This window comes from Chelonia mydas, chromosome 11 (assembly GCF_015237465.2).
Source record: "Chelonia mydas isolate rCheMyd1 chromosome 11, rCheMyd1.pri.v2, whole genome shotgun sequence".
Lineage (NCBI taxonomy): Eukaryota > Metazoa > Chordata > Testudines > Cheloniidae > Chelonia > Chelonia mydas.
In genome coordinates, this window is record NC_051251.2 from 38,268,192 (window position 1) to 38,280,577 (window position 12,386).

At 42.1% G+C, this 12,386-nt stretch overlaps 1 protein-coding gene across 1 annotated transcript in view; it reads left to right on the forward strand.

Moving 5' to 3' along the window:
• Positions 1 to 2,070: 2,070 nt before the first annotated feature.
• The window catches only part of LOC102939639 (collagen alpha-1(XXVIII) chain), a 66,455-nt gene continuing 56,139 nt past the window's right edge, over positions 2,071 to 12,386 (forward strand). Inside the window, exons 1-5 of the mRNA XM_027819111.3 lie at positions 2,071 to 2,172; positions 3,985 to 4,088; positions 7,234 to 7,403; positions 9,280 to 9,848; positions 10,877 to 10,897. Coding sequence (XP_027674912.2) covers positions 2,071 to 2,172; positions 3,985 to 4,088; positions 7,234 to 7,403; positions 9,280 to 9,848; positions 10,877 to 10,897 — 966 coding nt within the window. The remainder of the gene's footprint in view (positions 2,173 to 3,984; positions 4,089 to 7,233; positions 7,404 to 9,279; positions 9,849 to 10,876; positions 10,898 to 12,386) is intronic.

The window sequence follows — 12,386 nt, forward strand, 5'->3', positions numbered from 1 at the left end:
AGGCTGCCCCCAGCCAGCACCATGGTAATGGAGGCATAAAGGTGGCATAATATCACCTTTGCCCCCCTCCTTAGCTGGACTTACTGGAGCTCAAACGCAGCTGAGGACTGAGCCTAGTATCTTTCAACTGTTATAAACTGATGGGGAATTTCTGTTGATTGACTCTAAACTATCTATCTACATTTTTTAAAAGCCAGTCATCACTTGAAGGATCTATTAAGTTCTTCCAAGACTTTCTGAGCATCGTTCCTTATATTGAAATAGTAAGAGTGGAGGAGGCTTGAAAACTGAGACAGGGCTTGAAGTACTGATGAATTAGCCGCAAAAGAATTGAATAAGTATCCAGAAGTTTGGTGTATCTTGATCCAGACTGATGGCCTGCATAGGTATGAGTATAATGCAGCCTCTATACCCATTCAGTCTTTGGCCTCTGCAGAGATTGCCAAACAGGATGCTTTTACAGGCAGTTGTTATGGTGGTCTGTGTGATGTGAATACCTGGGCCTCAATTTAGCAAAACATGTAGGCCCTGATTCAGCAATTTTCCCATTGAAGCCAACAGGATTTAAGCATGTGTTTAAATATTATGCTGAATAGGGATGGGATCATATACATGCTTAAATGCTTTGCTGAATCAAGGCCAAGATTCATTAAAATAAAATGACAATATTTATATATAAATAGATACTTCATTTTTTGGAAGAAATTAATTGTGTTGGACAGGCAGCTAAGAAGATATTCTAGCAGTAATTTTTATACCATTTTTAAAATAGCATAACAAAATTGGCTTTATCTTCTAGAGCACATTCTTCTTTTTGCAAAACACATTTGCTAAAAAAATGTTTTAAATACATACGAAGTATTGCTAATCTTAACTGATGTTTGTGAATCATTACATTAATGTAAGTAATGCAAAAAACAAAGAAATGCTGAAAAAAGCATTTTGGTGCTAACTTACGTTATCACTTGTAATAAATGGTGAACGCCTTATTAACTTTCTTTTTAGAATAGCTTCAGAAACATCAAAGTTATATATTCTGTACATCTGCATCGTTCAATTATCTGATGAACTGTCACCTTAAGCATAGGGTGGATATTGAAAACATTACAATTTCAGAAGGCTACAAGTCTAGAAGTGCATAGAATGGTATAAGACATGTCACATACCTGGAATTCTGGTCAGAATATTGCCATGCATCACATGCATTCAGCTATAAAATTGCATTCAAGGCAAAAGTACACCTGGGTGAAAAAAGAAATCTGTCCTGAGGGTAACCGTCGCTCATTACTAAAAGAAAATGCCCTGAAGCCAAGAATTTGCTAATAAAACAATCAGTTAAGAAATTATTTGCCACCAATGTTTGAAGATATGAATTAACACTATTAATGAAAGAATGGCAAGGTTTTGCTTATAGGATGCACACAATCCCAACCAGAGTTACAAGTTTTTGTTAGATCTTTGGTTGATAAGATTTATAGATTATATGAGATTTATTATACCTACTGTATATGCTAGAGACACAACTCAAAATATATATATTATTTTTATTCCCTAAGGGGAAGATGCTCCCCTATTCCCTTGCCTTTCCTCCCTGCCAGACACAAAACCTAAGTATATAGGTTTTTACAGAGTATATAAGAGTGACAGAAGAGAAGTAATCATCACCCCTGCCCAACTTGGAAGATTGACATGAAGGGCTAGCCTACTAGAGACTACACAGGCTCTGCTGATATAGCATACCAGTTACAACTATGCCAGCAGAGCCCCTGCGTGTAGACGCAGTGTATACCAAAAGAAGGAACTTTTCTGCTGGCATAGGAATACCACCTCACCGAACAACATTAGCTCTGCCAACAGAAGCATTCTTCTGTCAACATAGCTGTGTCTCTAAACTGGGGTTTTGCTGGCTTAGCTATGTCTGCTTGCGGTGTGGGTTTGCACTGCTGCAGCTGTTCTACAGCTCATAGTGTGAAGTAGCAGGTAGAGCTCAGTTTATCCACTGGCTACTCCCTCAGCCTTCCTCCCAGCCTTCCCACAAACCCCTTCTGCATTCTTGTGGAGAGAGGCACCATGGAGTGGACTGTAGAGCACAAGGAATATGGGATCCCCCTGAAAAGTCTCGCCAGGCTTGTCTTCAGTAGAATGTGTTTGAACACAATTGTGAAGAGTCAGGTTAGCTGACACGGTGCTGACTATGACTGACAAGTCAGGGTAGACCTGGGCAAATTGGGTTTGACATTGTGTCAGATAATCATGATTCATGATTAAACTGTAATTAGTCCCAATAGTTCAATCATGCAAAGCTAAAATGAGGCCAAAGACAATTTGCCCTAGTCTGCCCCGACCACCAGGCCATGGTCAGGACCATGTCAGCAAACACAACTCTCCACAATTATACGCAAAGATTATATAATGTTCTTATAAAGACAAGCCCTCTGTGGCCTACTGTCATGTGCAGCAGAGCTGTGCACTTCTGTTGTACACAGGGCTTTGGTCCCACAGAGCGGGAAACAGTGTTTGGACCTAAAAAGGATAAGACTGAAGCACGCTGAATATCTTTTGCTTAGAGTCAAAGTGCATACTACCCATTACTATTTGCTGATTTTTGAAAAACAAGAAGTCTGTAGAACTGAAGAAAGTCTCATTGACTTAGCATTGATTGTTTCCAGTTTTAATATAAGTCGTAGCAGTAGTAATAGTACCGTAGAGCCTAGGAGCCCTAATCATTTGAATGCAACTAAAGCTTAATGCATCATTCAAAAACTTGGGGAATTTCGTTGCTCTTAATTTAAAATATTTTTAGTCTTCAAACCATCACTTTTTATGTGTTTTAAAAGTTAATCTATGAAAAATATTTGTCAATGAAAGAGTGAAAAGTCCAAATATGGAGTTTATGCTGCAAAATTGGGGTCAGTGCTCTTTTCTTTAAAGGTGCCACCAGAAGTCAAATGGGGCGGGAGGGAGGTAGCCAGTTTTCTTTTAAGCTCTGCCCACAAAATAAATTCCACCCCCACGAGACACCAAAATTAGTTGCCATTCACAGTAGGTTGTATAAAAGTTTAAAATATGATCCTGTGTAATCTACTCCCCTTCTGTGGGTTCAGATTCTAATCTGCAACATCTATAAACAAACGAAAACACTACGCAGTTTTTATGTCTCAGACACTTGCAGATAGCCATTTTTAATGGTGGTGGTGTTTTTGATTTGGAGTGTATTTTTGCCCAGCTGTTTTTAAAGTTAGGAATTTAGGAAGAATAAACAGGCATGTTGTAGAAGGAAGGTAGCTATATATTTTATATACCTGATAAGATAATACTTTGGAAAACTTTAAGAATGGTTGTAAAATTATGTGATAAACTGCACCTCCAGTAGATTTTGTATTTTAATCAGTTTTTATCTATAAATCATAACTATTTAGGTCAAAACTGTCAAACTTGAGTACCAGACACTTCAATGGGAACTACAGGTGCTGAGCACATTTGAAAAACAGGTCACTTAAATGTAGGAAAATGGGTTAATGTAGCTATTAGTTACTTTAAGATCCAAACTAAGAAACGTAACTACAGAAGTTTTTGTGGTTGTGCTTTTCAATGATGCATTCCACTGTGACAGGTCGGCACAACCTGCTTGCTGCCTCCAGGTTTCAAATAGGAAAAGAAAAGAGCTATAATTCAGAACACAGCTGGCAGAGATATAAGCAGAAGGCTCTTTCAAAGCATATAGTCAAAGACTGAACAGCTATGTAAGACTGTCTAACCTTTATAGTTCTATGATTTATAGCATGGTTTATATAATCCTTCATTTTATGAAGATTCAGGTAACTCTCCACAATCTATGTCTGAAATAGTCAATTGATACCTAGAACACTTTGTCAAGACTTAGGTTGTGTTAAAAGTAAGATTTACAGTACTGGAACAATGTCGCTGAAATCATTTATGGTTGCATATTTTATATAGTGATCATTTGTCTTCATTTTTATCCAGATGGAAGCCAGTCCAGAACAATCCATATATACACACACACTGGAGAGTGTGGATGGGGACATGAGTGGGTGTGGATGGGGAGGTGAAGAAGTGTGGATGGAAAGGTGAGTGAGTGTGGATGGGGAGGTAAATGCTCCGTTTTCTTTATCCAGTTGCTTTTCTTTCTCTGTTGGCGCCCCCCGTTACAGAGATTAATTCCCACAAGACTCTGCTGTTTCCTCTGCCCGGCCCTGGTCCCTCCCCACTTAATAGAGTGGCTAGAGCAGGGAGGAGGTCTCTGCTGCTAATAGCCACGGCAGAGCACAGCACAGCACTCCCAACTCCTAGACACTGAGCCGCTCCATCTACTCTCCCGAAGCACCGAGGTAAGAATCCTGGTTGTGACTGTTGTGCAGGTGCCTGGATGCAGGGAGTGCTAGGAAACCGGCAGTGGAGTAACGCACATTTAAAAGCAAGAGTCCGTGCTTCTGCCCGGGCTCTGTTACTCATTTCTTCCATCCTCAGATCCGATGCTTTTAAACCATCACAAGAAAAACCGGAGTCTACCTGAAAGAGATGAATGCATTCCCGCCACCAGTACTGCCCTTGGACTGTGTCTGTTGGGAGCGTGCACGTGCCCGTATTACTTGTACTCCTGCAAGGAGCATTTCTAACAGGCAGCTTCTTCCCAAGTGGCTTACCATGACTGCCCAGCGGCAAGGTGCTCGCACGAGCTGCAGCGGAAACTGTACGGCTCTAACGTGGGAGAGCGTTGCTGAAATAATATACAAGAAGGTTGTGCTCAGACTCTCCCCAGCACACACACACCCCCGCCCCGCGGACTACTTGTGGCACCGTCACTGAGTTGTAAAGATACGGCACGTTTCCAGTAGAAGAGGATTAGCAGGGAGAGCGCAATTATGCAGGATGGCCGGTGGGGGGGGGGCAATTTGTGACGGGGTCGGAACAGTGACCCTAGGGCTGCTGGGGCTGGGTGACGTGTATCCCTGAGCAATGAGAATAGAGCGTGTCAGAGCGGGGTGCAACCGGCTGAGGGGTGTGAGCTTCCTCTGGGGCCCCAGGGCCCCGCGGCCGTGGCTGGGCTTTGCGCTTTGCTCGGGGCGCTCGGGCTCGGCTGGCCGCGCGGAGGGGAAGAGCGAACTCGCGCTGCGGGCGGACAGCGGGTCCCAGCCCGGTCTCTGCACCGCGGGCGGGAGGCTGCGTTCGCTGCAGGAGCAAAGCTTCCAAGCACGTTGTATTCAGACAGCAGTCAAGTCTGGACTTCGCCCGTCCCCACACCTGAGTTTCTGGGGGTGGGGGAGGGCGCAAAGGCCAGCAGGGGGGAGCTCCGACTCAAGCAGAGAGCGAGACAGTGAGCGAAGGTCCGTGCTGGAGCCCGAAGCGCCCCCGCCCGCAGGACCTTTCAGCCGCTCCGTCTTTGGAACCAACTGCGCGCCAGGCGACTTGCACCGCGAGCAGGACCAAAGCAGCTGGGTTAAATAGGGGGCGAGTGAACTGGGGTTTTCCATGTATGGCTCATCCCCCCGCAGCGGCTGTTCTGAGAGGGACATTAACAGGGGCGTAAAAACCTGAATGGGTCCCACTCCTTCTTCTCCCCTTTCCCTGGAGGCTCTGCGAACGGTGTGTGAAGAACCATTCCTGGGTGAATTTCTGTGTGTTTGATCATCACTCACCACAAGTTCATCTACAGTTAAAATCTGGAGCGTACACGCATTTTAACCTCCGTCTGAGAAATGCCCATTTTAAAAGCGTTGCCGGGTAGCCTGGTGAGAGAGAGAGAGAGAGAGAGTGTTTTTCTGGTTTACTTTTTCTAAAAATACCGTGAAAGTGCCTATAATATCAGTTTGTGTCAAGTACTGAACCTATTTACGTAGTGCTTGAAAACGGCTCTAGTATGTTTCTGTTATCAAATACAGTATCATCATGGTGGCAGCATGGAGGAAATTCCTGTCCGTAGAAGATTAAAAACAGCTCGTTCTTACAGGAACCGGATTTTAAAATATAGGTGGAAGCTTGTGATGTAATCTGAGCCATTATATCGTGTTAGAAATGCTCAGAGGTTAAGAGACTGAAAGCTGCCATAGGCCAGAGAATTATTCCATTTACTAGACTGCTCTCCTTGTTCATACAGCATACACCACGCTTCAGAAAAAAAGAACAAGCCTATCCAGCCTTGTCATGCACCTGGTCCATGTGAAGAGGAAATCTTGATTATTTTAAAAGGCACCCATGCAACTTCAAATAGGATCAATATAAAAAATAAATTACAACTAGTTTCAAGTATTATACCGGCTCTTGTTCAGGCTGAGAAGAGCTGGTGGTCAAGGTGCTGATGGTGGCTGGACTACACAACTGCTCCCATCATTGCTACCAGTGGTGGAGCAGTACTAGTGATATTTCAAGATTAGGAAATCTGAAGAAAAATGTTACAGTAAACACAGGCAAAGTGACTGAATAGGGAATTTCTACAGCGTTCCAGAAAAACTGGTTTCCTAGCCAATTTACTTCCATCTAACAGAGTGGTAGATGGAAGTAGCAAGAGGCAACATAGTCTAGTGGATTGTGTGCATTGCTGACAGCCAGCAACTCTGAAAGTCTACTCCCAGCTCCAGTACTGCCTTGCTGTGTGTCCTTTCACAAAGCACCCAATGCTTGAAGGTGTCTGAAGGTGGGCATCCACAAATCCAGGCACCCACAAGTACCAACAGTTTTGACAATTTGAGCCTTATGATCTATTTCAGTTTCTCCATCTGTAAATTGGCATAATACTTGAGTCCTAGGGGTGGTTTTTTTCTATTTTTAAAATATTTCACTGGGTATATGTAAAGGTTTTCTTATGTAATCTTTGTTGGAAGATAGCCTAAGGGTTTCACAAGGACTATCTGTTTGCTTCATACATGAATCACTTTATCTTTAAGATAAAGGTAGGTATAAAACTTAATCTAGGTCTTAATACACTGCAGTAAAATATCTAACTTTTCATTTGACTTTTTTAAGTTACTGTTTTGAAGATTTATTCTCCCATCCTTTTTATTAGACTTTAGGTAAGTAATTCCCATTAATGCTGACAGTAGCTGTTACATTAAATAAATGTACAAATAGAACCCTTGAATGTTCTACTTGGCGCATGTACTGCTGTTAAAGAATTAACTGCTGTTTCTACCATTGGAGCAAAGCAGACCCATACTTCATTGTTCTTGTGCAGCACAAATAATAATGTGCATCATCACTGTATTTTGTGTTGTTTAGGAAAAAACAAAACATGTTCTACAGATTCTGGTGGCTTTTGTGGATACTAGGACAGCATGTGTTTTTGGCACAAAATCTCAATGAAGACAAAAGAGATGGAGTAAGACGACAAAAATCTAAGCACCTTCTGTCAAATACTGTAGAAAAATATCCCAGTCCAAGTGATCAAGGTGAATTTTAACACATTTTTTTTAACATTTATTCAGATTCTAGACTGTATAGTTGACTTGCACTTAAAGCAGTATATTTACAACCTGCAGAGCTACTCCCACTTACAATTTCATTTGCCTTATTTTTATACTTAGATGTATAGTTCACTTGGGGTGGGAGAAGAAGAGCCTAAAAGAGCAAGGTTGGAGGATTCTTGTGTTACATTCTCAATATTTTTGTCTATCAGCCATGGTATTATCAGTAAAAGAAAAGTGGCAGATAGACATTTATTCAGAAGCAATTTTCTTAGGTTTTCAGAAAACTAATATTACCTAATTTGCACTGTGTTAGGCCCTGAGCTTGCAAACTTTTAAGTACACACTTAGGTTTACAAACCTGTGTACTCCCATTGAACTCAATGGGAGCAGGATAAATGAAGTGTTCTAAAAAGTTCAGTGCACCACCTAGTCAGAGATGCAAGTCTATAAATATATTTATTAATTATTTGTATTACAGTAGCCTCTAGAGGTCCCCACAGAGGTTGGGGACCAATTATGCTAGGCGCAGTATGCCCACATTATAGTGAGAGACAATATGCCTACCTTGGAGAGCTCACAATTGAAATACACATGATAAAGTGCAGAAATAAAAACAAAGGCACCGAAAGATAAAGTGACTTGCTTAAGATCATACTGCAGATCAGTGGCAAGGCCAAGAATATGACCCAACTCTCCCAACTCGCCATCCAGAAGTGAATCTTCTGCAGGGGTGGGCAAACTTTTTGGCCCAAAGGCCACATCTGGGTGGGGACATTGCATGCAGAGTGATGAATGTAGGGCTAGGGCAGGGGGTTGGGGTGCTGGAGGGGGTGCACAGTGCGGGAGGGGGTCAGGGCATTGGTGCAGGGAAGGGTGCAGGAAGGGGCTCAGGGCAGGGGATTGAGGTTCAGGAGAGGTGCGGAGTGCGGCAGGAGACTCAGGGCAGGGGGTTGCGGTGCAGGAGGGGTGCAGAAGGGGGCTAAAGGCAGGGGGTTGGGGTGTGGGGTGCAGCAGGGGGCTCAGGGCAGGGGGTTGGGGTGCAGGAGGGGTTTGGGGTGTGAACTGCGGCCCTGTGCTGCTTACCTGGAGTGGCTACGAGGTGGCAGTGGCGCACACCGGGGCCAGGGCAGGCTACCTGCCTGTCTGCCCTGTCCCTGTCCCTGTGCTGCTCCAGGAAGTGGCCAGCACCACATCCCTGAGGCCCCTGCCGGGGGGGGGCAGGGGCAGAGGACTCCGCACACTGCTCTTGCTTGTGGGTATCTCCCCTGAAGCTCCCATTTGCCACGGTTCCCCATTCCTGGCCAATGGAAACTTCGGGGGAGGTACCCACAGGCAAGAGCAATGTGCGGAGCCCTCCCTCCACCCCCCCCAGCACCAGAGGCCGCAGGGACATGGTGCCGGCTGCTTCTGGGAGCAGCCCACAGCCCATGGCAGTGGCAATCCTGTGGATCGGATCCAAAGTTCTGAGGGGCTGGACCCGGCCCACGGGCTGTAGTTTGCCCACCCTTGATCTTCTGTGTCCCCACCCTGGTAAGATACCAGGTAGGAGTTCTGAATGAAGATCTAAATATCTTCAGAACATTCCTCATGCCAGAGGATCGTACCACTTTCAGAAGGTTTCTTCTCCCCCAAGAAGGTCTCCCCCAGCTTCAGAAGGTTCCTCATCCCATAGACTCTAAACCTCTCCCAAATTTCAGAAGGTTCCTCATCCTTACGTTTATTATGCAAGTATTCTAAAACTTCCAGAAAATTGGATTTCCACTTTCAAAGCCTACTATGTGCATACAAATATATCATTTTATGAGTAACATAGCTTCCTAATGTAATTAAACTCACTTATCTAACAAATTTATTCCAGATGAAGATTGCGTTCTTGAAATAGCTTTTCTACTGGACAGTTCAGAAAGTGCTAAGGACTATAATCACGAACAACAGAAAAAATTTGTATTAGGAACAGTGAACAGTATGAAAGAAGTTCAAGTCAATTCTGGACGTACTCTCAGCTGGAGGATGGCCTTACTTCAGTACAGTAGCACTGTTCTCATAGAGCAAACTTTCCGAGACTGGAAAGGTCCTGAAGCTTTCAAATCCCGCATTGCTCCCATAACCTACATAGGCCATGGTACCTACACAACATATGCCATAACCAATCTCACACAACTGTACATGACTGAAGGGACTCATGGCAGTGTGAAAGCAGCTGTGCTCTTGACAAATGGAGTGGATCATCCAAGAAATCCAGATATTTTTGCAGCTACTGCTGATGCTAAACATCAAGGAATTGTGTTCTTCACAGTAGGAATGACCAGAGTGGCTGAGGAGGTGGCCAATGCTGCCAAGCTTCGACTTCTGGCCAGTGTCCCAGCATCAAGGTTTGTTTTCAACCTCCAAGAGAAAGGAGTTGTGGAGAAAATTGTGAAAGAAATGGTATGTATGGACCAAAGGTTTGAAACTATTCTAGCCAAATATTTAAAAAGCTGCTCTCTTCTGAGTGTTTTTAATTTTTGGTGTTCTTTTAAAAAAAATCAGTATTTTATGGGTAGAAGCAACACTCTAAATTTCAATCTAATACAGTTCATTTGCCATTTGTCATCATTCCAAAGCACAAGTTTCTCCCTCACTCTCCTGCATGATGTGGGATATTTTTATTATTTTTTTCCTCAGGAAAGGTATTTTAAAACTAGTTTTCTTTGTTTAAAAAGATAATTAACATTCTAATTCTTTCTTCTGCAACAAGCCAGAGAGTTTATATTGTTTTAGTCACAGAGACCAGATTCACCTCTGGCATAAGCACTCCTCCATAGACTTTAACAGAGGTAGGTCCACTTGGCCCATATCTGAATTTGACCCTAAATCTCTATAAGTGTCCACTGGAAAACCTACCAGGGAGTCTAGAAGCAAATGTGATTCCAGACCTGAAAGTTTCGTGCTCTTCATCATTGTTTTCTCTTGCTATTACTTACTATATCATTGGAGTCATAATAGACTTTCTGACAGCATTGGTTTGACTGAAAGGATTAGTGTGTGTATGCTTATGTGTGGGTTAACATTACAAAATAGGCACTGAAATATAAAATAGATTAGAGAATTTGATGGAAGTCTTTTAATAACTTGAAATTGTGTTAATTAGTTGCTGAACAAGGAATAGATTTCACTCACTGTAATCAAAGATAGAGACAGGTTTCAGAGTAGCAGCCGTGTTAATCTGTATCCGCAAAAAGAACAGGAGTACTTGTGGCACCTTAGAGACTAACAAATTTATTTGAGCATAAGCTTTCGTGGGCTAAAACCCACTTCAGCGGATGAAGTGGGTTTTAGCCCACGAAAGCTTATGCTCAAAGGAAAAAGATAGAGACAACATTCTTGGCTTTCTGGATAGCAACGTGCATTTTTTCCTCTATAGGTGGATTATGACCTCTAATTTCTAATTTTATTTTCAATGTCTGTCTTCACAGAAAGATCTGGCTGAGGAAGGGGTAAGTAATTAACTGGTAAACAAAATATGAGAATTGCTATTTAATCATGCTGTCCTGTAAATAGTATATGTAATGTAATAAATATTCATGTAATAGAAAAATAACTATGAGGGACTAGATAATGAGATACAATTCAATGGGGCTACTCATGTGAGTAAGGTTTCATATGTTAGTCTTTGCAGGATTGGAGCCTTTATTTCTTTCTAAATTTAAATAGTTTACAAGAATTAGAGAAACTACAAATTTCTGTGGCCTGATATACTTTACATTTTCAAAGAGGAACAATATTTCAAATATATAGTGATATCAGATAAAGCCAAAGTAATAAGTTTTAATAAGTTTATGTATTCTCTTAGATATTTAAGTGAAATTATTTCTGATGTATACGTAACAGCAATATATTTATAATTGAATAACACTATCTATATCTATACATAGTTATACCTCTCTATTCCATGCAGAACACACAGCCTTCCATCTTTACTGATCTCCTGCTGCAGTCTAAGCTTCTTCCCATGTCATTTTGATAGCTTTCAATTCTGCCTCTATTGTGCATTTTCATGTTATCCTTGGTGTGTCTTGTCATCTTTTCCCCTGGGTGTTCCAATGCCTGTCTTGTTACACTGTTTGTATATTTCTTCCGTGTATTTCACGGCCATCTCAATCCTTCATTCTGTAATCTCCTGTCCTGTCGGCTTCTGTTTCATCCTCCTCCAGTGTTCTTCATTTGTGATTTTTTTTCTGGAGATCTAATAGAAGTTTTGTCTAAGGCAGCTGTTTATGAAAAATTGGAGTTTAGATAGTAGCATCTTAATAAGTCTTCAAGTTTCAGAACCATATACTAAGACCAACTTTACAGTTGCGTTAGATATTCTAAGTTTACTTTGGAGGGCAAGATTTCTATTTCTCCAGATCAGACTTAAAGTTACAGAGGCATGTCTGGCTTTTGATTTTCTGGCTGTAATGTATTCATCTGTTCCACCTGGTGTATTTACAATTCTGCCAACATATGTGAAACACTGGAACTGTTCTATGTCCGTCCTGAAAAGTATGATTGGTGTTTCTTGTTCAGTGTTACTACAGGCGTCATACAAGGATGTCTTATGTCACCCACAATCTTTTTACAGCAGTAGATTGGGTAATAAGAAAGACCATAAAAGAGTCAAGTGACATAACATGGATTTTCAAACAGAAGTTAAAGGACATTGGATTTGCAGATGACATTAACATGCTATTCCATATCAATAGAGATGTGTAAGGCAAAACAAATGATCTCCAGGCCTATGCACAATTAGTAGGGTTGAAAATAAACACAGAGAAAACAAAAGCAATGAGAAGCAACACACAACAAGAAACACCATAAAAAGAATGACATTGACAATAACTTTTCCTCTCCTGCCCTCTCCAGAAAAATCCTGCTCTAAGCAAAGCTTCCTATAACCTGAGAGGGAAGACAAGCCAAATGATTCCATGAAGTCCTCTAGGGATC